The sequence below is a fragment of the Hylobates moloch genome, unplaced genomic scaffold, assembly GCF_009828535.3.
Source record: "Hylobates moloch isolate HMO894 unplaced genomic scaffold, HMol_V3 SCAFFOLD_16, whole genome shotgun sequence".
NCBI classification, from domain to species: domain Eukaryota; kingdom Metazoa; phylum Chordata; class Mammalia; order Primates; family Hylobatidae; genus Hylobates; species Hylobates moloch.
Genome location: NW_026652291.1, coordinates 76036080 through 76060375, shown reverse-complemented (window position 1 = coordinate 76060375; position 24296 = coordinate 76036080). Strand labels below are relative to the sequence as shown.

The following is a 24296-nucleotide window of genomic DNA, read 5'->3' as shown; positions in this document are numbered from 1 at the left end:
AAATACAAAAAGTAGCCAGGCTTGGTGGTGGGCGCCTGTAGACCCAGCTACTCAGGAGCCTGGGGCAGGAGAATCACTTGAACCCGGGAGGCAGAGGTTGCAGTGAGCTGATATCCTGCCACTGAACTCCAGCCTGGGTGACAGAGCGAGACTCCGTCTCAAAGAAATAAAAAAAAAAAAAAGTGCTGAGCTTAAAGGGAAAAATGTTTGATTAATTTTATTGCTGACTATGAACACATTTGCCATTTAATCCAGATTATTTTAATTCTGATGCTAAGGCCATCCATTGTCTTTTGTTAGGAGTCAAACAAAATTTTAGTAACCAAAACATATTTTCAATAAAATTTTATATGTATATAAGTAAATAACAAAACAACAAAAAACAAAAAAAGAACAAAACAGCACCAAGAACCTATGTAAAATTTCATCATACAATTTCTATGCAAGCTGCTTGATTACAGAAAACTGTTCATCAAAAACTGAGTGGGATTTTCCATTGATATTTCAGATATTCAAATCAATACAACCCATATTCTGAGTATCAATCTGAGTTGCACAGGTTAAGATGTGAACCCTTCACATAGTGTTGAAGATGTGTTGCAATCTGTACTTGAATTGGCATTGCTTTCCTCAGAGTTAGGCTGCCTTCATGAGAAATATCTTCTATCCCTGAGAGATCAGCTACATCAAGATGGCTCATCAGCTAAATCACGTTGGTCAAAATACCTAGGAAAAAAAAAAAAACTATTTATGTATAAAGATATTAACTGTAGCACTATTTTTAATAGCCAAAGACCATAAGCAACCCAAATGTCCATCAATAAGGACTGGTTAAATAACGTATAGTATGTCTACATAGTGGAAAATTATGAAGCCATAAAAAGAGAAATGAGGGAAATATTTATACTGCTAAAGTATGATTTCCAGGATTTATTAAGTGAAAAAAAGCAAAGTACAGAACAGATTGTTCTGTATGCTACCTTATGTGAGTATGTGTAGGACTGCAAATATACGTGTTTGTTTATATTTTTCTTTTCCTTTTTTTTTTTTTGAGACAAGGTCTCACTCTGTCACCCAGGCTGGAGTGCAGTGGCATGATCATGGCTCATTGCCCAGACTGGTCTTGAACTCCTGGGTTCAAACAATTCTCCAGCCTCAGTCTCTCAAAGTGCTGGGATTACAGGCATGAGCCACCACATGTGGCCTACTTACACTTTTAAAAAGAAACAATGAATGAAAAGATAAAACAAAAATTAGTAATAAAATGGTTAACTAGAGGAGAAAGGAGAAAAGAGGATAATGAGGATAAAGATGGATGCTAAAATACTCCAAATGTACCTTGAATTATAATTTTAACTTTGGCAAGGTAACTATTTTATGTAATTATAAGATTAAATAAAAAGGAAAATCACTAATCAAATTCTGTCATGGCTCACTGCATTCTTGAATCCCTGGACTCAAGCAATCCTCCCACCTTGACCTCCCAAAGCACTGGGCTTACAGGTGTGAGTCACTGTGCCCGGCTTTCTTTTTTTCTGTTTTCTTTTTTTTTTTGAGATGGAGTTTCATTCTTGTTGCCCAGGCTGGAGTGCAATGGCACGATCTCAGCTCACTGCAACCTCCGCCTCCCAGGTTCAAGCGATTCTCCTGCCTCAGCATCCCGAGTAGCTGGGATTACAGGCATGTACTACCGTGCCCGGCTAATTTGTATTTTTAGTAGAGGCGGGGTTTCACCACGTTGGCCAGGCTAGTCTCGAACTCCTGACCTCAGGTGATTACCTGCCTCGGCCTCCCAAAGTGGTGGGATTACAGGCATGAGCCACCATGCCCGGTCCTTCTTTTCCTAAACTTTCAAATCTTTATGTCTTCTTTTGTAAAGCTGTTAGCTTCAGAACCTTTTGTAGTCTAGAACTTTTTCCATTTTTATCTAACTTTTTGAGGGCAAAAAATACACTTGAATTTTTTTGCTTTCATAATTGCATAATACTGTAAAATCTCAACTGAGGCAGTCGGAAACTATACTTGTCTCAGGTTTCATTAATTACTGGTTTGCTGAGCCACCAATTACTTAACCTTTCTGAATCTGTGTCATTATCTGTAAAAGGAAAAAAATCAAGTCCAACAGAGCTGAAAGGAAAAAATTTATTAAAACAAAAACAAAAAACCACAACTCTGATCTATTGTAAAGAGTAGAGATACTATACATAAAGTAAGTAGGGCAATGCTATATCATCTCATTTAACTTCTACTACCAACAGATGAGGTAGGTATTAGCTTCATTTGTGATCAGCATAGTTTTAAAAGCTTAGCTCTGGAGTCAAAGTTGCCTGGGTTTGGATCATTACTCTAACACTTACTAGCTCTGTGATGGTAGTAATATTATTTAACCTCTCTGCCATGGTTTCCTCATCTGTAAACTTTAACAGTACCCACCTTAGAAGGATTAAATGGGTTCCTCACTAAGAAAACTGCTTGGCACAAATTGCCCAGTAAATGTTAATTATCATCAGCAGCATAATTATTGTAGATCAAGAAACTAGATATTGAATATGTGAAAATATGGAAACAAGATTACTTGCCTTCCCAATATTTAAGTATATTATAAAGCTTTAAAAAGGTACTGGCATTGAAATAAAAACACTGATCTATGGAACAAAAATATGTCCAGGAGGAGACCTAAAATAAATATGTGTATGTTTTACTGCCTGGCCAATAATGGTGAAACTCCGTCTCCACAAAAATACGAAAATTAGCCGGGCATGATGGCCGGTGCCTGTAATCCCAGCTACTTGGGAGGCTGAGGGGGTAGAATTGCTTGAACCCGGGAGGTGAAGGTTGTAGTGAGCTGAGATGGCGCCATTGCACTCCAGCCTGGGCAACAGAGTGAGACTCTGTCTCAAAACAAAACAACAAAAAAAGTTTTCAAATAAATTCCAAGAAGAATTTCTATGTAAGAAATGAAATAAAACAGATACTAAATTAAAATATGCCACAACTGAAAATGAACACAGGCCACAGGCAATTAAAAAAAAATGCAGGCTGAGTGCAGTGGCTTTACGCCTGTAATCCCAGCACTTTGGGAGGCTTAGGTGGGAGGGTCGCTTCAGCCCAGGAAATTTTGAGACCAGCCTGGGCAACATAGTGAGACCCTGTCTCTGTGAACAATTTTTTTAAATTAGCTAGGTGTGGTGGTGCTTGGTTGTGGTCCTAGCTACTCAGGAGGCTGACGTGGGAGGATTGCTGGAGCCCAGAAAGTTAAAGCTCTAGTAAGCTGCGATTGTGCCACTGCACCCTAACTATAGCAACAGAGTGAGCCTCAAAAAAAAACCAATGAAACAAAAACCAAATGTAATAAATATGATCTACCCTCACTGACCTCACTGATATACAAATAATAAAGAAGCCAAGGATTAACTATACCTGCTGACCAAGCAGATTAATAAATTCAAAGCAGGAACCCTCTCATCATCTTTGCTATCCTAAAAAAAAAAGAAAAATGTAAATATTGTCTGTTCCTATTACTTTTGAAATAAATTTCCTATAAAGATGTAAAACATGAAACATGAAACATGAAAACTTTATTATATGACAGTAATCATCATGTGGAAATAGGAGTCCTCAAAGAAAAAGCAGAAAACTGTAGAGTTAATGATTCCTTGAGAAACATCTAAGACTATCTTTTAAATAAAGATTCTGAATAGGGAAAAAAAGGAGTTGAGGGATCTAAGGGGAATAACTTGGGGGAAATTTTTCCCTGGTTCCTACTAAAGGAACAATAAGAATCCTATGTCTTAACTGTACAGTGATGAATATATATATATATATATTCATATATGTATTATATGTGTCTTAACTTTAGTGAATATATATTCATATATAATAAATATATATTAATATAATACATATATAATAAATATATATTAATATAATACATATATAATAAATATATATTAATATAATACATATATGAATATATTTATCACTGTAGTCAAGACACAGGATTCTTATTGTTCCTCTCTATAATGCATACAATATATGTGATATATATATAGAATATATATGAGTATATATAATGTATATTCATCACTGTACAGTCAAGACACAGGATTCTTATTCTTATATATATATTCATCACTGAATATATATATATTCAGTTTTATATTTTTATATATATATATATATATATATATATATATATGCCAGGTGCAGTAGCTCATGCCTGTAATCCCAGCACTTTGGGAGGCTGAGGCAGGTGGATCACTTGAAGTCAGCAGTTCGAGACCAGTCTGGCCAACATGGTGAAACCCTGTCTTTACTAAAAATACAAAAATTAGCCAGGCATGGTGGCGGGCGTCTGTAATCTCACCTACTCCGGAGGCTGAGGCAGGAGAATCGCTTGAACCTGGGAAGCGGAGGTTGCAGTGAGCCAAGACCGCACCATTGCACTCCAGCCTGGGTGACAGAGCGAGACTCCATCTCAAAAAAAAAAAAATGGCCGAAGCTACAGCAGCCATCTTGGATCATGAGATGAGCATGAGGATGAAAGCCACATATGACAAAACTCAAAGGTCTGGGTTACTGCCATCTTAGTAAAAATCTAATTTTTTTACCTACTTTTTTTTGAGACAGAGCCTTGCTCTGTTGCCCAGGCAGGAGTGCAGTGCTGCAATCTCAGCTCACTGCAACCTCAGCCTCCTGGGTTCAAACGATTCTCCTGCCTCAGCCTCCTGAGTAGCTGGGATGACAAGCGCCCACCACCATACCAAGCTAAATTTTGTATTTTTAGTAGAGATGGGGTTTTACCATGTTGGCCAGGTTGGTCTCAAACTCCTGACCTCAGGTGATCCACCCGCCTCAGCCTCCCAAAGTGCTGGGATTATAGCCCGGCCCAGACTTCTTTATCTCAGAAAACATTTCCATATTATTTAAGCTACTATTATTTTGGGCTTTACAAATCTAATTGCCACGAATAAAATATTCCATGTGTTTTCCTATTTCACTGAACTCCTTCTTTACCACCACATAAATTGGTGGGTGCTTTTAATTTTAAACAGCAAGTTGCAACTTACCACTAAGAGCCTCACTTCAGAGCACCTTCTTGCAAGCTGCCGAATCAGTGAATGAGCCTCAGGTAATAAAGGCTTTTCAAGACAAGCCAATAAAGCATAAAGCCATCTTCCCTAAAAAAAAATTCAAAAAAGTAATATTTAGACAAATACTGAACCAGAAGTTTGTTTTTTAAATGTCCAGTGTTATGCCTGATGATCTGCTATGAATAAATTCATAGAACATTTAACTATATTATGTTTGGGTATAGACAACAAAGCCTCATTTGGAGAGCCAGGTGTTATCTCTTGTATCCTATAATTACAGACACAGGACATTGGATACCTCAAAATATTCCCTGATCTCCAAAGAGTTTGTTTCAGATATTCTTATGATAGGAAGTTCTAATTTGTAAGCAGAACACTACATTAAGATGAATATAAATACTGCAAAAAATCAAGATACTTTTTTTTCTTTGTTCTGTATGGACAGATATAGAAATCATTTTATAATTGTATAATTTTGTCCTCTGGGGACATACAAAGAAACTATACTACAGATGAAATAATCTTTTGACACTTCTATAAATACTATGACAGGCTGAATGTATCCCCACTCCCTTTTAAAATGGGGTTTTCAGTTACAAAATGAATACATACTTGATGCAGAAAAACTGTGAAGAATACCACAAGCACAAGAAAAAACAAAGCTGTAGTCCCAACATTCCAGATCAAACTTTGATTCACTTTAAAAATGTTCTTGTTTTTCCTATTCGTATGTACAACTTTGTTTTTTTTTTTTTGAGACAGAGTTTCACTCTTGTTGTCCAGGCTGGAATGCAATGGCACGATCTCGGCTCACTGCAACCTCCGCCTCCCGGGTTCAAGCAATTCTCCTGTCTCAGCATCCTGAGTACCTGGAATTACAGGCATGCACCACCACACCCGGCTAATTTTGTATTTTTAATAGAGACCGGGTTTCACCGTGTCGTTCAGGCTGGTCTCGAACTCCTGACCTCAAGTGATCTGCCTGCCTTAGCTTCCCAAAGTGGTGAGATTACAGGCGTGAGCCACCGTGCCTGGCTGTACAACTTTTTTTCAATACAATTTCATCAGTTGTAATATCATCTTGTAGCCATCTTTTTTATTTATAATACATAATAAAATGTTTACCATGTTGTTTTGTCCTTTTTTTTTTTTTTGAGATGGAGTCTCGTTCTGTCACCCAGCTGGAGTGCAGTGGTGCCATCTCGGCTCACTGCAACCTCGGCCTCCCAGGTTCAAGCAATCCTCCTGCCTCAGCCTCCTGAGTAGCTGGGACAACAGGTGCCCACCACCATGCCCAGCTAATTTTTGTATTTTTAGTAGAGATGGGGGGGTTTCACCATGTTGGCCAGGCTGGTGTCGAACTCCTGACCTCAAGTAATCCGCCCACCTCGGCCTCCCTAAGTGCTGGGATTACAGGAGTAAGCCACCCCACTCAGCCATCCCTTCTAGTTAAATGGGATTAACAAGGGAATGTTAAGTGTCTTGTTGAGAGTATTTAATAACATTCGCTTGTTTAATCTCATTTAACAACATGGGGAAAGTTTATTAAGTATTGCAAGTAAAATGGTGACAAAGGGTATGTATATTCATCAAGGTTTTTCAGATATGATCACCAGATTGTATCCTGGAAAGGTTATGCCAAATTTGTATTTCCACCAGTAGTATATACAACTTTGTTTATTCTGAGCAACATATCACTTCGGGGAAACCTAAAAAGTATTAGGACAAAATTTAAATAGCAATTTATACAACACACTAAATGGGTTCCTCAGGCAAACTCAAATCAATAGTTAAGACTTTTTCTTACAGAAAAAGATTCAAATCCAGGTTTCTTTTACAAATTGTGGAATTCTTTTTCTATAAAAAAAATTGTACGTTTCAACTTGACTCAAATTTTAAGGGATACATTTATTATGTAAAGCTAGCATTTAAATTAAATATTCTCTACACTTGTCCCAGCTACTCAGGAGGCTGAGGCAGGAGGATTGCTTGAACCTGGGAGGCAGAGGTTGCAGTGAGCCGAGATGGCACCACTGCACTCCAGCTGGGTGACAGAACGAGACTCCATCTCAAAAAAAAAAAAACTTGTCTGCAATGAGATAAGGAGTTTGTACTTTGTACCAGGATATACATCAACTCTTTCATTGACTTTTTTTCTCCAAGACTTTCTCAATGAAGGAAGCAGTATGTTGATTTTACATTCTAGTGTTTCTTATTTGACTACAAACAAGTATAGTTCAGATTATACATATATATACGCACATATATATATACACACACGCATACACATATATAAATATAAATACTGGCTGGGCGCAGTGGCTCACGCCTGTAATCCCAGCACTTTGAGAGGTGGAGGAGGGCAGATCACCTGAGGTCATGAGTTCAAGACCAGTCTGGCCAACATGGAGAAAGCCTGTCTCTACAAAAATACAAAAATTAGCCGGGTGTGGTGGCAGGCGCCTGTAATCCCAGCTACGTGGGAGGCTGAGGCAGGAGAATCACCTGAAACCAGGAGGTGGAGGCTGCAGTGAGCCGAGATCACACTACTGCACTCCAGCCTGGGCAACAGAGGGAGATTCCATCTCAAAACAAACAAATTAATTAAATAAATAAATACTGTAGCATCACATCAAGTACAGTCATGCGTCACTTAATGAAGGGGTATATATTCTGAGAAAAGCGTTGTTAGGTGATTTTTGTCCCTGGATGAACATCATAGAGTATACTTACACAAACCTAGATGGTATAGTCTACTACACACCTAGACTATATTGCATAGCCAATTGCTCCTAGGCTACAAACCTATATAGCACATCACTATACTGAATACTGTAGGCAACTATAACATAATGGTAAACATTTGTGCATCCAAAAAAACCATATATTTATTTTTTAAGATAGGGTCTCACTCTGTCACTCAGGCTAGAATGCAGGGGCACAATCATGGCTCACTGCAGCCTCAACCTCCCTGGCCTTAGGTGATCCTCCTGCCTCAGCCTCCCTAGTAGTTGGGATTACAGGCATGAGCCACTGTGCCTGGCCACATCTAAACATATTTAAACACTGGAAAGGAGCCGGGCTCAGTGGCTCATGCTTGTAATCCAAACAGTTTGGGAGGCCAAGGTGGGAGGAACACTTGAGCCTAGGAGTCTGAGATCAGCCTGGGGGAACATAGTGAGACCTCGTCTCTATTTAAAAAACACAAAAGCCCGCACACATGGTGGCTCATGCCTGTAATTCCCAGCATTTTGGGAGGCCGAGGAGGGAGGATCATTTGGACTCAGTTCAAGACCAGCCTGGACAACACAGTAAGACCTTGTCTCTAGTAAAAAAAAAAAAAAAAAAAAAAAAAACTGGGTGTCGCTACGTGCGCCTGTAGTCCCAGCTACTCAGGAGATTGAGGCAGGAGGATTGCTTGAGCTGAGGAGATCAAGGTTGCAGTGAGCTATGATCGTAATACTGCACTCCAGCCTGCGTAACAGAGCGAGATCTTGTCTCAAAAAAAAAAAGAAAATGTGCAGTAAAAATACAGTATTATAATCCTATAAGAGCACCATTGTATATATGGCCCATAGTTGACCCAAAATGTCTAATTTTTGCCTACATTATGAAAAGAAAAACATGCAATACTACCAATTCCGGAGTAAAGTCTCTTTCTCCAAACCAATTACTCAGATATTCCAAGACACTAGTTACTGTTGCCTAAAAAAAAAAAGAGGGGGTGGAGTTGTATTAATAATAAAACATGAATTCAACATGTTTCATTAAGTTTATTTAGAAAGCAACTCTGATGTTAAAAATGGCCTCATTCTTTAAACTTTCAAAGAAAGCTAATTAGTTTGACTCTAATTAGTTTGATTAGACAGCTTATCCAATGAGGCTTTTTTTTTTTTTTTGAGATGGAGTCTTGCTCTGTTGCCCAGGCTGGAGTGCAGTGGTGCGATCTTGGCTCACGGCAACCTCTGCCTCCCGGGTTCAAGCAATTCTCCTGCCTCAGCCTCCTGAGTAGCTGGGATTACATGTGTGCACCACCATATCTGGCTAATTTTTGTATTTTTAGTAGAGACAGGGTTTCTCCCTGTTGGTCAGGCTGGTTGAACTCTCGACCTCAGGTGATCCACCCTCCTCGGCCTCCCAAAGTGCTGCGATCACAGGTGTGAGCCATCGCGCCCAGCCCCAGTGAGGCTGCCATCACAGGTGTGAGCCATCGCGCCTAGCCCCAGTGAGGCTTTTAAAACAAATATTTTCACACTTTCAAATATCAACTAACACCTTGGTTTAAATCCTAGGATTTAGTTTGTAACTATTAATAATTTAGTTTGTAACTACTTGAAAGACTTCACAAGGTTAAAAAAAATGTATCTGTGGCCAGGCTCAGTGGCTCTTGCCAGTAATCTCAGCACTTTGGGAGGCCAAGGCAGGTGGATCACTTGAGGTCAGTTTGAGACCAGCCAGCTCAATATGGTGAAACCCCATCTCTACTAAAAATACAAAAATTAGCCGGGCGTGGTGGTGAGTGAATGTAGTCCCAGCTATTCGGGAGGCTAAGGCCAGGGAATCCCTTGAACCTGGGAGGCGGAGGTTGCAGTGAGCCGAGATTGTGCCACCGCACTCCAGCCTGGGCAACACAGTGAGACTCTGTCTCAAAAAAAAAAAAAAAATGGCACACCTGAGGTCAGGAGTTTGAGACCAGCCTGGCCAACATGGCAAAACCTCGTCTCTACTAAAAATACAAAAATTAGCCAGGCATGGTGGCGGGGTCTGTAATCCTAGCTACTCGGGAGGCTGAGACAGGAGAACTGCTTGAACCCAGGAGGCAGAGGTTGCAGTGAGCTGAGATCCTGCCACTTCACTACAGCCTGGGCAAACGAGCGAAACTCTGTCTCAAAAAAAAAAAAATATGTATTTGTAAAAATACCATCAGTTGGCCAGGTGCGGTGGCTCACGCCTATAATCCCAGCACTTTGGGAGGCTGAGGAGGGTGGATCACGAGGTCAAGAGATTGAGACCATCCTGACCAACATGGTAAAACCCCGTCTCTGCTAAAATACAAAAAATTAGCTGGGCATGATGATGTGCACCTGTAGTCCTAGCTACTAGGGAGGCTGAAGCAGAGGAATTGCTTGAACCTGGGAAGTGGAGGTTGCAGTGAGCCAAGATCGTGCCACTGCACTCCAGCCTGGCGACAGAGTGAGACTCCCTCTCAAAAAAAAAAAAAAAACCATCAGTTTATTTCCAAATTCAAATTAAAATCAAAGTACAAATCTGAAGAAAAAATTAGGTGGAGAAAAATCTGTTTTTAAACTATACAGATGGATTTATCAAACTCTTGAAAATATTCTCTGGTTTATTCAAATACAGTTGATGGTTACAACAAAAATGACACTGATGGAATTTAGTATGACTGCTACAATATCTTAATGCAAATGATTAAGTAACACTGTCAGCTTGTGTATTATTTCCAATAGAATATCACCCACACAAAAAATTGTTGGCTGGGCCCAGTGGTTCACCCCTGTATTCCCAGCACTTTGGGAGGCTGAGGTGGGAGGATCGCCTGAGCTCAGGAGTTCCCGACCAGCCTGGGCAACACAGTGAGACCTTGTCTCTACCAAAAATAAACAAACAAAATTAGCCAGGCATGGTAGCACATGCCTGTGGTCCCAGATACCAGGAAGCTGAGGTGGGAGGATTGCCTGAGCCCCAGAGTACAAGACTGCAGTGAGCCAAGATCACATCACTGTACTCCAGCATGGGCAACAGAATAAGACCCTGCCAAAAAAAAAAAAAAGGCTTCCAAAGGTACCCAATGCTATGTGAAGATAAAATTAAATTTTTGTTTGCTTTTTAAATGAATAAGAGTCCTCATTCCTAAAAAACCGAAGAACCAAACTCCCTAATTCTCCCCTTTTGATCCAAGAAATCATATATTTCAATCTTTCTTTTTTTTTTTTTTTTTGGGACAGAGTCTTGCCCTGTCTCCCAGGCTGGAGTGCAATGGCACTATCTCGGCTTACTGCAACCTCTGCCTCCCAGGTTCAAGCGATTCTCCTGCCTCAGCCTCCCGAGTAGCTGGGATTACAGGTACACGCCTCCACGTCCAGCTAATTTTTGTATTTTTAGTAGAGACGGGGTTTTACCATGTTGGCCAGGCTGGTCTCGAACTCCTGACCTTGTGATCCACCCGCCTTGGCCTCCCAAAGTGCTGGGATTATGGCATGAGCCACCGCGCCCAGCCCATATTTCAATCTTAATAGAATGTATAGGACATCTAGAACTAGAAATAGCAATCTAATCTTAGTACAGATGTCCCTGAACTTGCAATGGGGTTATGTGCTGATAAAAACATTGTAAAGTTGAAAATTCCTAAATTGGCTGGGCATGGTGGCTCATGCCTGTAATCCCAGCAATTTGGGAGGCCAAGGTGGGTGGATCACTTGAGGCCAGGAGTTCGAGACCAACGTGGCCAACATGACAAAACCCTCTCTCTAATAAAAATACAAAAATTAGCCAGGAGTGGTGGGAAAAAAAAAAATCCTAAACTGAACCATTGTAAGTCAGGGAACTTGTATTTAATTCAGACCCCAGAATCTAAGACTTATAACTGAACTCTACAGAAATGAATACTCTAGCACCATGATTAAGACAGAGCATGAGCTCTGGAGTTAGATCTACTTGGCCCTGAATCCCAGTACTGCCATTTACTTGCTGAAAAACCACCTGCAAGTTACTTAACCTCAAATGCTGTTTCCTCATCTATAAAAAGTAGATATCAATAATAACTCTCCATAGAGGGTTGTAGTAAGGATTATATAAGAACCATTAAAGAGCTTAGGACAAAGTCTTGCATACTGTAAGAATTCAGTATATGTATTAACAATTCAAATACTTTCACACACAATGCAAACAGAAGAATGCGTATATCTCTATTATTAATTTTACCTGATTCATTCTGCTAACAATACTAAGCAAGGGAGGAAAACCAATCTGAAAGAAAAAATGAGAGTGAAATTTACTAAATGGTATTATAAGGAAAAGCTTCATTTTTTTTTTTTTCAAACTGGTGAATTTCTTGCCACACTGTTGTTTAGAAACAAAGAACAAATAAAAGAAAATTCTTTCATTGTCCATAACAATAAGACATTCCGGAAACTACTATGTTTGTAATGTGGAAGAAAATAACATCTTAAAATTTAAATATGTAATTTTTTTTTTAGATGGGGTCTCACTCTGTCACCCAGGCTGGAGTGTAGTGGCGCGATCTTGGCTCACTGCAACCTCCGCTTCCTGGGCTCGGGTGATGCTCCCACCTCAGCCTCATGAGTAGCTAGGACCACAGGTGCATGTCAACACGCCCAGCTAATTTTTTTGTATTTTTGGTAGAGATGAGGTTTTGCCATGTTGCCCAGGTTGGTCTGGAACTCCTGAGCTCAAGTGATCTACCTGCCAGGGCCTCCCAAAGTGCTGTGATTACAGGCATGAGCCACCTCACCTGGCCTGAATTTGTAAATTTTTAAATAAAGTATGATTTTAGTAACTAAAATGTTAAAGACTAAAAATTTTTTAAACGATAGGACTTGAAAAAACTAACTTACTAAGTATATCCAGTAAAACGTAACATTGATGACATTAATGTGTTGTACACACCATTTCAAAATCTTCAGCTAAAGCTAATATTTTCAAGAATTAAGGACACTTGAATTAGAATGACATTTTTCAAACCAAATTTGATTCAATTTTTAAAAGTCTGCTTTGGAGTCTGAGGCTGTGATTCCTAATTATGAAAATACCACTGATTTGTGAGAAACTTAAGAGGATATACATTAAATGTTTACTTCCTTAAGGGTTTTTTTTAACATGGTGTATTTTACTTGTATGTATTCTCTGAAAATAAGCTAAATAAGTAAGTTTTAATACTTTGTAAATTAAAAAACATTTTTGGCCAGCCATGGTGGCTTATGCCTATAATCCCAGCAGGAGGATTGCCTGAGCCCAGGAGTTTCAGGCCAACCTGGCAACATGGCGAAAACTTCTCTCTACAAAAAAATTGTTTTAAAAAATTAAAAAACTTATCGCTACAAAAAATTTAAAAATTAGCTGGGTGTGGTGGTGGGTGCCTGCTGCCCCTGCTATGTTGAAGGCTGACGTGGGAGGATTGCTTGAGCCCAGGAGGTTGAAGCTGTAATGAGCTATGACTGCAGTACTGCACTCCAGCCTGGATGACAGAAGACCCTGTCTCAAAAAAAAAAAAAAAAAAAAAAAAAAAAAAAGAAAGAAAACTATTTTTGAAAGGTAGCATATGTTAAGGATATCATCCAAGAGATCAATGGTTATATAGAAATATATAACTTCCCTAAGATTTGAGTCAATTTATACTCCTGTACCACATCTAAGAGTGCTTGTTTTCCCAGCTCTCGTCAATATGGTGTATCAAACTTTCTTGGCCAATATGTTACCTGAAAAATAGCACCTTGCCATAGTTATGTTATACTTCCATTACAAGTGATTTTTGGCATCTTGTCATATAAGAATAATTTTATTTCCTTTCTGTGAGGTATGTATACCCTTTGGCTATTTTTTCTTGGGCAGGGGAGGGGTGATTCTTGGTCTTTTTATTGATTTTTGGGGCTCTTTACATTTTTGGGAAAAAATAGTTTTAAATGTGAAAAACACAATGTGGCACCATATAGCAAATAATAAATACCTGTTGAACCGAAGAGAACGACATGCTATAGGGAGTAAGCGCTAATGCAGAGGCACGCACTAGATTCTAAAGGAACACCTGCAAACTTGGGGGCAGGTAAATCCGGAAGGACAAGGAGTTGGCTACATAACTTATGATTACAGCCACATGAGTTTTAAAGATATCCTCAACATTTCATCTTCAGAATAGGTGATTTACTTTATTTTTTACAGGCCCATGAAGTGATAGATGTGATTACGCATTTTAAAGCACCTAATTGTGTCGATTTCCATTTTTTCCCTGGCTGCTCATAACACTGTTTGCCTGATGCCTCATCATTTAAAAAAAACCCTGAATCTTATCCAACTCATAAAATGATTACCAAGCCAAACATAAGGGATATGAAGCCAAACTAAAAAAGTCACAGCAAATTATTTCAGAAACTAAGCTGTTTTGTTAGGTTGAAGAGCTGATAAACTAAGTCTGCGTTGGCAAACATTTTCTATCAAGAGTCATACAGCAAATATTTTAGGCTTTGCAGGCCACATAAAGTCTCAGCCACATATTATTTGTTTCTTTTTTACTCTTTCAAAACCTAAAAACAATCGTTAGCTCATGGATATAAAAAAGGCCATGAACTGGAGTTGGCCCAGGGTAGAGTTTGCTGACCCCTTATATTAAGTGGTACACCAAAATTAAAATGCTTTTTGTTCTGTTTATCCACAAAGCCCTTACTTGTACATAATCTATTCCAGGACTTTCATTTGTGGCTGGTCCAACAGCCCCGTCGGCACATAACTTTTCACCCAGACAAAATTTCTTCCAGCCTTCTTCATCTTCAGATTTTGGCTAAAAGAAAAAAAAAAAAACTGATTTATTCCTGTGTATTAATTGTTACACTGAAAAGTAAAAAAAAAGACGTTAAGGCCTTCCATATTCCGATTACCTCAACCCAAAGATAGGGTGCCAGTTATGGGGAGAATCTCTGTCCCCAAATTTGTATGTTAAAACCCTAAACTCCAGTACCTCAGAATGTGACTGTAATTGGAAACAGGGCCTTTAAAGAAGTGATTAATTTAAATTGAGGCCATTAGGGTGAGCCCTAATCCAATCTTACTAGTGTCCTTGCAAGAGGAAATTTGGATTCACAAAGAGACACCAGGGACTCCCACACACAGAGGAAAGACCACGTGAGAAAACAGGAAGAAGGTGGCCCTATACAAGCCAAGGAGAAAAGTCTCAGAAGAGACCAATCTTAGGCCGGGTGCAGTGGTTCACGCCTGTAATCCCAGCACTTTGGGAGGCCGAGGCAGGCGATCACATGAAGTCAGGAGTTTAAGACCAGCCTGGCCAACATGGCGAAACCCCGCCTCTACTAAAAATACAAAAAAATAAAAAAATTAGCCAGATGTGGTGGCGCACGCCTATAATCCCAGCTACCCAGAGGCTGAGGCAGGAGAATCGCTCGAGCCCGGGAGACAGAGGCTGCAGTGAGCAGAGATCATGTCATTGTACTCTAGTCTGGGCAACAAGAGCGAAACTCTGCCTCAAAAAAACAAAAAAAAGAGACCAACCTTGCTGCCACCTTGTTCTTGGACTTTCAGCCTTGAAGACTGTGAGAAAATAAATACGTTTGTGTTGTTTAAGCCACCTAGTCTGTTATGGCAGCCCTGACAAACATAGTGCCTAAGTGGCTATACAACACGTGGGACATGTTGTTTTTCCTTATTATTACATTTTTTGAGACAGGGTCTTGCTCTGTCACCCAAGTTGGAGTGCAGAGGTGTGATTACAGTTCATTGCAGCCTGAATCTCCTGGGCTCAAATAATTCTACCACCTCAGCCTCTTGAGTAGCTGGGACTACAGGCACGTGCCACCATGCCTGATAATATTTAAATTTTTTTTGTAGAGATAGTTGTCTCACTATGTTGCCCAAGCTGGTCTCAAACTCCTGGCCTCAAGCAATTCTTCTGCTTTGGCTTCCCAAAGTGCTGGGATTACAAGTGTCAGCCACTGTGCCCAGCCAAGATGTGTTTAGTTTGGACAAGACTTTAGTGGACACTGACAGACAATGGTGTGTCCAAAAGAGGATGATAAAGACAGAAATAAGTATGGGGGAAAAAATGCACCAAGAATGCTTAATAGAATGAAGGATATTTATCCCATGTAAAGAGACGTGATTACATATTTCACATATTTGAAGGGCTGTCCAATCAAAGAAGAAACAGATCTACTCATGCTGCCAGACAGAAAAAGCAGGACTATTTGGGAGAAGCATTCAGCTCAATATAATCTCCTCAACAAAACAACTTTTGTTTGTACATATCACCTTGCACATTACTATGCATAGGTGCATTTCTCCCCCCTGGGGATAAGTAGCTTTCATTAAATCCTTAGGATGAATCACCTGAGGTCAGGAGTTCGAGACTAGCCTGGCAATATGGCGAAACCCTGGTCTCTACTAAAAATACAAAAATGAGCAGGGTGTGGTGGCAGGCACCTGTAATCCCAGCTACTTGGGAGGCTGAGGCAGAAGAATTGCTTGAATCTGAGAGGCAGAGGTTGCAGTGAACCAAGATTGTGCCACTGCACTCCAGACTGGGCAACAGGAGCAAAACTCCATCTCAAAAAAATAAATAAAATAAAATAAAATAAAACCTCAAGATGAACATGAGACCACTACAAAGTTAAACCCTATTGTCTTGGAATAAGGTATCTACCTTTTCCTAACACTCCATTAGGTCAGAAGCTGTTTCTGGTTCAGTTAGTACTGAATATCCTGATTATTAAATATAGCACATGCTTGATAAATTATTGGATCAATTAATAAACAAATGTTTATGTTTTCACACAGTTGCCATCACAGTGTACTTTATTTTTTAAATAATTTAAATAGAGACAGGGTTTTTCCATGTTGCCCAGGCTGGTCTTGAACTCTTGAGCTTAGGTGATCTGCCCGCCTCAGCCTCCCAAAGTGCTGGGATTACAGGCATGAGCCACTGTGCCTGGCTCAGAGTGTACTTTAAAACATTTTCATTTTATTACTTGTATGATGTATGCATTTGCCATGATAAACATTTAAAATTGCTACATAATATTCCACTGTTCTGACTGACCATAGTTTATTGAATCAATTATGTTAGGTCATTTCCATTTTTGACAAAATTTTATCAAGTCATAATGTTACTGATGTGGCTTCTTTTTTAGTTAGTGGGCATGCACCCAAAAGGCCTTCCACTAATTAAGAAAAAAATATATTTACCTACCTAGCCCCGTCCCTACTACATACATACATCCTTAGTACTAGGAAGGCACCATTGCATAATCAAAGGCACACAGGCTTTAGAGACAGACCAACTTGGGTTTGAACCCTAAGCACACCTTTTGTGTGTTTATGTGCGCATGCTTCTTTGACAGAAGGACTAGCTATACCTTTTACAAGTTAAATGACCATTGGCAAGTGATAAGTTACTTCCCTTCACGCTTTTCCTGGAGCAGAGCTTCCAAATGGTATGCAGAAGCATACAGAGATGCCATATACTGAATCAGCTTTCGGCTGGTTTCAGGAAGAATATGCAAGCAGTCATTTATTCTAATGTGTCACCATGTAAAAGATATCAGGAAGCACTGCCTAAAGGAAGCTTCTAAAATCTAAAATCTATGAACTACCTGAAACTAAAATCTTGTGCATAGGTGCATTTTTTTTCCCTCTGAAGATAAACAGCTTTCATTAGATTCTACGAAAGAATATGAAGTCCCCTAAAAGGTTAAAAACTACTGTCCTGAGACAATGTATCATCTTTCCAACTCCTTTTTTCATTTGGTAGTCCTGATATATCCACTAAAGGGCTTAAAATTATATCTAAACTGATAAAATATAGGACATATGCATGACAATATACATGACAGGTTTCACTTATATGTCACTGGAATTGCAACACAGACTCATCACATTAAGCAGAAGCAGAATCCATTCACAAGTTCTGTAAACATGTGAGTTTACTGCATGGCACCATCACCTCATCAGGAAAATCCATTAAGCCTTTATTCAGTTTTTTTTGTAAATATTGAAAATGTATTTATTTCCTAGAAAGTAAATGTCTAGAAGAATCCTTAAAAACTTGTGAAAGTTTAACAGTCACTTATCCAAAGTCCCCTAAGATACTGTGAATTAAAATTGACATGAAAGGCTGGGTACAGTAGCTCATGCCTGTAATCCAGCACTCAGGGAGGCTAGGGCAGGAGGATCACTTGAGCCCAGGAGTAAGAGACCAGCCTGGGTAACACAGGGAGACCTTGTCTCTACAAAAAATTTTAACAATTAGCTGGGCATGGTGGTACATGCCTTAAGTTTGAGCTACTTGGAAGGCGGAGGTGGGAGGATCACTTGAGCCCAGGAGGTAGAGGCTGCAGTGAGCCATGACTGCACTCCAGCCTGGGAGACAGAGCAAGACCCTGTCTCAAAAAAAAAAAAAAAATTGTCATGAAAATCTATACTTTCCAGGCTACTAATGTAATGGAATTGTTACTATTAATGGTATATTGAACAGAATGAAAATAACACTGGCTAGGCAAGTGAATCTTTAAAGACTGGAAGTAAATATAGACTCTTTCAATCAGGTATACATTGTACATCTTAAAACTGAGAAACTTACATACCATTGTCACATTACTATCCAACTGTTGTGATTTCCAGTGACTTCTATGTTTGTTCACATTCTAAAGGAAGAAAACTTAGACATTAGACGGTACTCTTCAAAAAATGGATATTTGAAATCAGTTTCTGCACAAAATTGTAACCATCTAAAACCTGGAAAATGGGAAAGGTGGGAGGGGGTGAGATGTAAAAGACCACGTATTGGGTGCAGAGTACACTCCTTGGGTGACAAGTGCACCAAAATCTCAGAAATCACCACTAAAGAACTTATCCATGTAACCAAAAACCAGCTGTTCCCCAAAACTATTGAAATAAATAAATAAAAATAAACAAAACTTAGAAAATATTTCAAACTGTATTACGTCTAATGATTATAAAAATAATTTGGTAATTAACTCATGAATATTCTGTTTACTTTAGGATCATAAATTTTATTTTTCCAGCTACAGTCTAAGAACAGAAATAAATCCAATAGGGGCTTAATTAGATTAAATATGACACTTACCTGTCGAACAGTTGAAAACTGTGCCACTTGTTGCTGTTGCCATTGAAGTGTTGGAGAATAACCTTCAGGGGCGGGTTGGCATCCTGAAAGCTAGAGATCAAGTTCACAAATATTAGGATCAACATTAGTGTCAAAACTAGAATCTCATGCCTCTGCAAAGCAAAAGTAAAACCAAGATAAAGTGTATAATAAAATAAAGATTATACAAGAAAATAAAATATTTTTGCAAATGTAAAAAAGTAGGCATTTCACTTTACTATTTATATCTTGGTTAAAAACATTAGGGAAAGAGCCTTAGTCACCTTAATCAGAGAAATCTGGAAAGGTTTATAGTTGGAGTTTCTATGAAATCTAAATGATATGAGCCTGGAGGATATGATCTAGTCCTACCTGCCTTTCTAGAATAGCAAAACAGAAACAAAAAGAAAGATATACCACAAATAAAGAATTCTGGTATGAAATAGATAGAGGAATGAGTTCTAGCGTTCAATAGCACAGTAGAGTGACTACAGTTAACAATAATTTATTGTATATTTCAAAACAGCTAGAAGATTTGAATGTTCCCAAAACAAAGAAACGATAAATGAGGTGATGGAAATCCTAATTACTGATTATTATACATTGTATGCATGTATCAAAATATCACATGTACTCCATAAATATGTACAATTATTATTGCGCCTGCATGATAAAGCATGAAATTATGATTATGTATCAATAAAATTAAAAATAAGAACTTTGGTATGGGCAAAATGTACTTAAAGATGCTTAACTTTAAATTGTCTACTTCTGTTTTCTTTTTTTTTGAGACGGAGTTTCGCTCTTGTTGCTCAGGCTGGAGTGCAACGGCCATCTCGGCTCACCACAATCTCCGTCTCCTGGGTTCAAGCAATTCTCCTGCCTCAGCCTCCTGAGTAGCTGGGATTACAGGCATGTGCCACCACACCCGGCTAATTTTGTATTTTTAATAGAGATGGGGTTTCTCCATGTTCGTCAGGCTGGTCTTGAACTCCCCACCTCAGGTGATCCGCCTGACTCAGCCTCCCAAAGTGCTGGGATTACAGGCGTGAGCCACTGCGCCCAGCCATACTTCTGTTTTCTAAAACAGCACATATAGCCTGAGCAACATATCAAGACCCTGTCGCTACAAAAAATACAATTAGCTGGGCACGGTGGCACATGCTTGTCGTCTCAGCTACTGGGGAGACAGAGGTGGGAGGATAGCTTGAGCCCAGGAACTCGAGGCTGCAGTGAGCTATGATCGTGGCACTGTACTCCGGCCTGTGCAACAAAGCGAGACCCTGTCTCAATCAATCAATCAATCTATCAAATTAGGTATATTAGGACATTCTGTCCCATTAAATGTCCATCAACTAAAAAATCCTGAAGAAGAATTACAGGAAAAATTATAGTGTCTGAATTAAAATTTCCTGATTACAAATATCAATTAGAGAAACTACTTTGAACATGAAAAGGAAATTACTATCAACTATTTAAAATGCCACTCTCTCAGGCACCTGTACTCCCAGCTACTCGGGAGGCTGAGGCAGGAGAATGGTGGGAATCTGGGAGGCAGAGGTTGCAGTGAGCCGAGATCGCGTCACTGCACTCCAGCCTGGGCGACAGAGCGAGACTCCAAGACTCTGTCTCAAAAAAAAAAAAAAGAAAAAAAAAATGCCACCCTCCTTTCAGCTTAGGTTAAATAGCATCTCCTTAGAGAGACCTTTGCTGGCCAGACGTGGTGGCTCACACCTGTAATCCCAGCACTTTAGGAGGCGGAGGCAGGCAGATCACTTCAGGTCAGGAGTTTGAGACCAGCCTGGCCAACATGGTAAAGCCACGTCTCTACTAAAAATACAAAAATTAGCCGGGTGTGGTGGCACATGCCTGTAATCCCAGCTACTCAGGGGGCTGAGGCAGAAGAAGCTCTTGAACCTGGGAGGCAGAGGTTGTGATGAGCCGAGATTGTGCCACTGCACTCCAGCCTGGGCGAAAAATTGAGACTCAAAAAAAAAAAAAAAAAAGGGAAAAAGAGAGCCCTTCTATGATTCCTCTATCTACAGTAGTTCTGTCATTTATTGATCATTATATATGCTTATTTTCTTCATAGCAATAATCACAATATGTAATTATTTGTTTGCTTGTTTACTTTCTGTCTTCCTCAGGAGAGTATGTAAACTCTGCAAGGGTAGGAACCTTTTTTGTCTTATCCTCTGTTGAATTCCCAGTGCCCGGCACAACCTAGTTGTTTAATTAAAGATGTGCTGGATAAATAAATGAAAATGTCCACAGTGTGCAAGTAGTTATAAAAGTGTAAGGCCGGGTATGGTGGCTCACACCTGTAATCCCAGCAGTTTGGGAGGCAGAGGTGGGCGGATCACGAGGTCAGGAGTTCAAGACCAGACTGGACAACATGGTGAAACCCCATCTTTACTAAAAATACAAAAATTAGCTGGGTGTGGTGGCGGGCGCCTGTAATCCCAGCTACTCCGGAGGCTGAGGCACGGTAATCGCTTGAAACCGGAAGGCAGAGGTTGCAGTGAGCCGAGATCGCACCATTGCACTGCAGCCTGGGCAACAAGGTGAAACTCTGTCTCAAAAAAAAAAGCGTAAGACATCTGGGTTTCTGTTCTTAAAAAAAGGGAGACTTGGTCAAATTCAGAACATGCAAAGCACACTAAGATTAAACACCAATCCAATAACTGGAAAAAGTTTCCTTAAAAAATAAAGGGGCCAGGTGAGGTGGCTCACGCCTGTGATCCCAACGCTTTGGGTGGCAGAGGAGGGAGGATCGCTTGAGGCTAGGAGTTCCAGACCAGCTGGCAACAGAGACTCCCTCTCTATAAACAAACAAACAAGCAAAAAATAAAAGATAGCATAAGTAACCCATTTAAAGACTCCTTTGAAAGGACTGGTAATGTCCCTGAAGTAAGATGGGCAAGCCTCCACAAAGGCTAGAGTTACAGAAAGCCTCTTTAGAGGCAGTAAAAGCCAATTGTCTTTCTGAAGGAAAAAGTACAAGCGAATGTCTAACTTTGCAGGGAGTAGTCAAATCTTACGTCATAATTGATACTGTCAGATACTATAGGAAGAGCGTTAGTCTTTTAATTGGGGGGTTGGGGGTAATCTCCAGACGGTTAATAAAACTCACAGAAATATTCACACTTTGCTTCCTTTTCAACTTCTTTGGGTCAATTTGAGCTACCACAACATCTGGACATTGAGCTGCTTCGATCCTACAAATAAGTAATAAACGGGATAAATTAAATTTCTATTGTGCTTTGCTCAGGTGTAGTAAAACGAGCGATCCACTTCCACAGTTCATTGTGAAATCAGAAAAAAAAATATTCAGACTTCCAATTGAGGTACTAAACAATATATTTCTGAAATTATCTGGATTGAAAACAAATCCAAGAGCACACATCTTGATACGTGCAATCACGTTCAACAGAAACTCGCCCACGTTAGGATGTAATCCAGAATCGTGAATAGACCCGAACTCGCAAGAGACCGGAACGGGAATAGAGCACCGGGGGCTGTACCCAGGGGCAGGGCAGAAGGCCAGCCCACCCGCCCAGGGCCAAATCACTCACTGGACCCGCCTCAGGTATTCTTGAGGCGTCCTCGGGGGTACCGAGGGATCGAAACCTTCCGTCAAGTCGCAGGGCTCTACCGGCAATAGCCGAGGCATCAACTCTTCCACTGCGGACTCCGCTGGTACCCACGCCATGGTTTTCAAACCAGCCAGTTCCGCTCAGCGCATGCGCCCATTCCAGGTCACAGCGCAGGCGCACAAATAGACACCTTAGGTGCAGAGCTGAGCCAAGTGGCAGTTTAGGGAGCGTTAACTGCGCATGAACAAATTGCTGCTTGCCTCAAGGTTAATGCTCCGGTGGTGTAATAAAAGATCTGAGAATTTAATTCCTAGCTGAATTGGTTCGAACGCGTTTCTGGGTCTTTTACCCTCTGTTTTGTCTTCTAACTCTGGGTGAAGGCCGAGGGTTAGCAACTTTTATGCATCCCTAGTAGTGAGGGATACTTAAAAATGCTTTTTGAATTAATGAACAATATTACTGTAATTATCGTTCATGGAGCTCTAAATTCTTAAACCGTTCATAAACACATTTTCTCCTTTGATACTTAGAACAATCTTGTGAAGTGGGTGGTAATATTCCGCTTTCTTAGAGCAAGGACTGACTTTCCTAAGGGGAAGAACCAATTCCAACCTAGATTTATGGGATGCCAAATGAATGAAAAATTAATTTTCTACAGAAATTTCTAGTGCTTGGCCACTTCAAAGATCACTGTATGTTTATTTGGAATGAATATTACTCCTAGAATAGCCAGCACTTTTAAATTTTTGTTTTAAAGAAAAATCTCTTCGTTTAAATACAAATAGTGAAAAAAATGAAACTAATGCTAACACCCAAAAATTCACAAAAATGTTAGGTCCATCTTGTTAGGTAGATAGTATTATTATCTCCATTTCATAGATGAGGAAACAAGGCAAGAATGTTCAAGAAACAAGTATAACATCTGATTATTTCTAAACAAATACAATTCAGTGAATACAATTGACTTTTATTTTCTAACACCGATGTTTATTTTAAAAGGTTTAAAATTTTTTTTTAATTTACAGCACTGCCTTTAGTTTGCAAGGAATTGATTTCAAACCAGGATGTAAGTCTAAATTGAAGATAAAGTGAGGATAGTCCTTAGCTTATTTAAGTACTTAATGCTTAGGAACTGTAACTAAACAATTGGGACACTTGAAAAGATATCGCCTGGGGGCAAACTACAGTTATTTGGTTAACAAATTTTCACTGGTTTTGGGAAAAACAGATTTAAAAGAGAATAGGGAGAAATACTCCTGTCCTCCAACAATTTGGTGATAATCAAGGACAAATTTGAAAAAGTAAGTAGTGACATGAGGACTAAACTGATTTTTTTTTTTTTTTTTTTTGGGGGGGACGGAGTCTCGCTCTGTCCCCGGGCTGGAGTGCAGTGGCGCAATCTCGGCTCACTGCAAGCTCCGCCTCCCGAGTTCACGCCATTCTCCTGCCTCAGCCTCCCGAGTGGCTGGGACTACAGGCACCTGCCAGCACGTCCGGCTAATTTTTTGTATTTTTAGAAGAGACGGGGTTTCACCGTGTTAGCCAGGTTGATCTCGATCTCCTGACCTTGTTATCCACCCGCCTTGGCCTCCCAAAGTGCTGGGATTACAGGCGTGAGCCACCGTGCCCGGCCTTATTTTTTTATTTTGCCCAAATTGTATCTAAGGGGTCTGGGGAGTCATGCCCTACAAATCATAAATTCTCATCAGACGGGTTTTATTTAACCCTATATATCATGAT

General features: G+C 39.8%; 1 protein-coding gene across 3 annotated transcripts; it reads right to left on the bottom strand.

Moving 5' to 3' along the window:
• Positions 1-238: 238 nt before the first annotated feature.
• On the bottom strand, positions 239-22705 carry GEMIN2 (gem nuclear organelle associated protein 2). Of its 3 annotated transcripts, XM_032135154.2 has the most exons (10): positions 22536-22705; positions 22094-22178; positions 18943-19032; positions 18440-18499; positions 14515-14628; positions 12039-12083; positions 8730-8798; positions 5070-5180; positions 3421-3479; positions 239-726 (listed from the first exon to the last, which is right to left on the bottom strand). In XM_032135154.2, exons 1-10 carry the CDS (start codon positions 22670-22672, stop codon positions 687-689), a joined length of 810 nt encoding a protein of 269 aa, XP_031991045.1. In that variant the 5' UTR covers positions 22673-22705; the 3' UTR covers positions 239-686. The 3 variants fall into 3 exon arrangements, with proteins under 3 accessions (XP_031991045.1, XP_058285306.1, XP_058285305.1); XM_058429323.1 differs by lacking the exon at positions 3421-3479; XM_058429322.1 differs by lacking the exon at positions 8730-8798.
• Positions 22706-24296: the final 1591 nt, after the last annotated feature.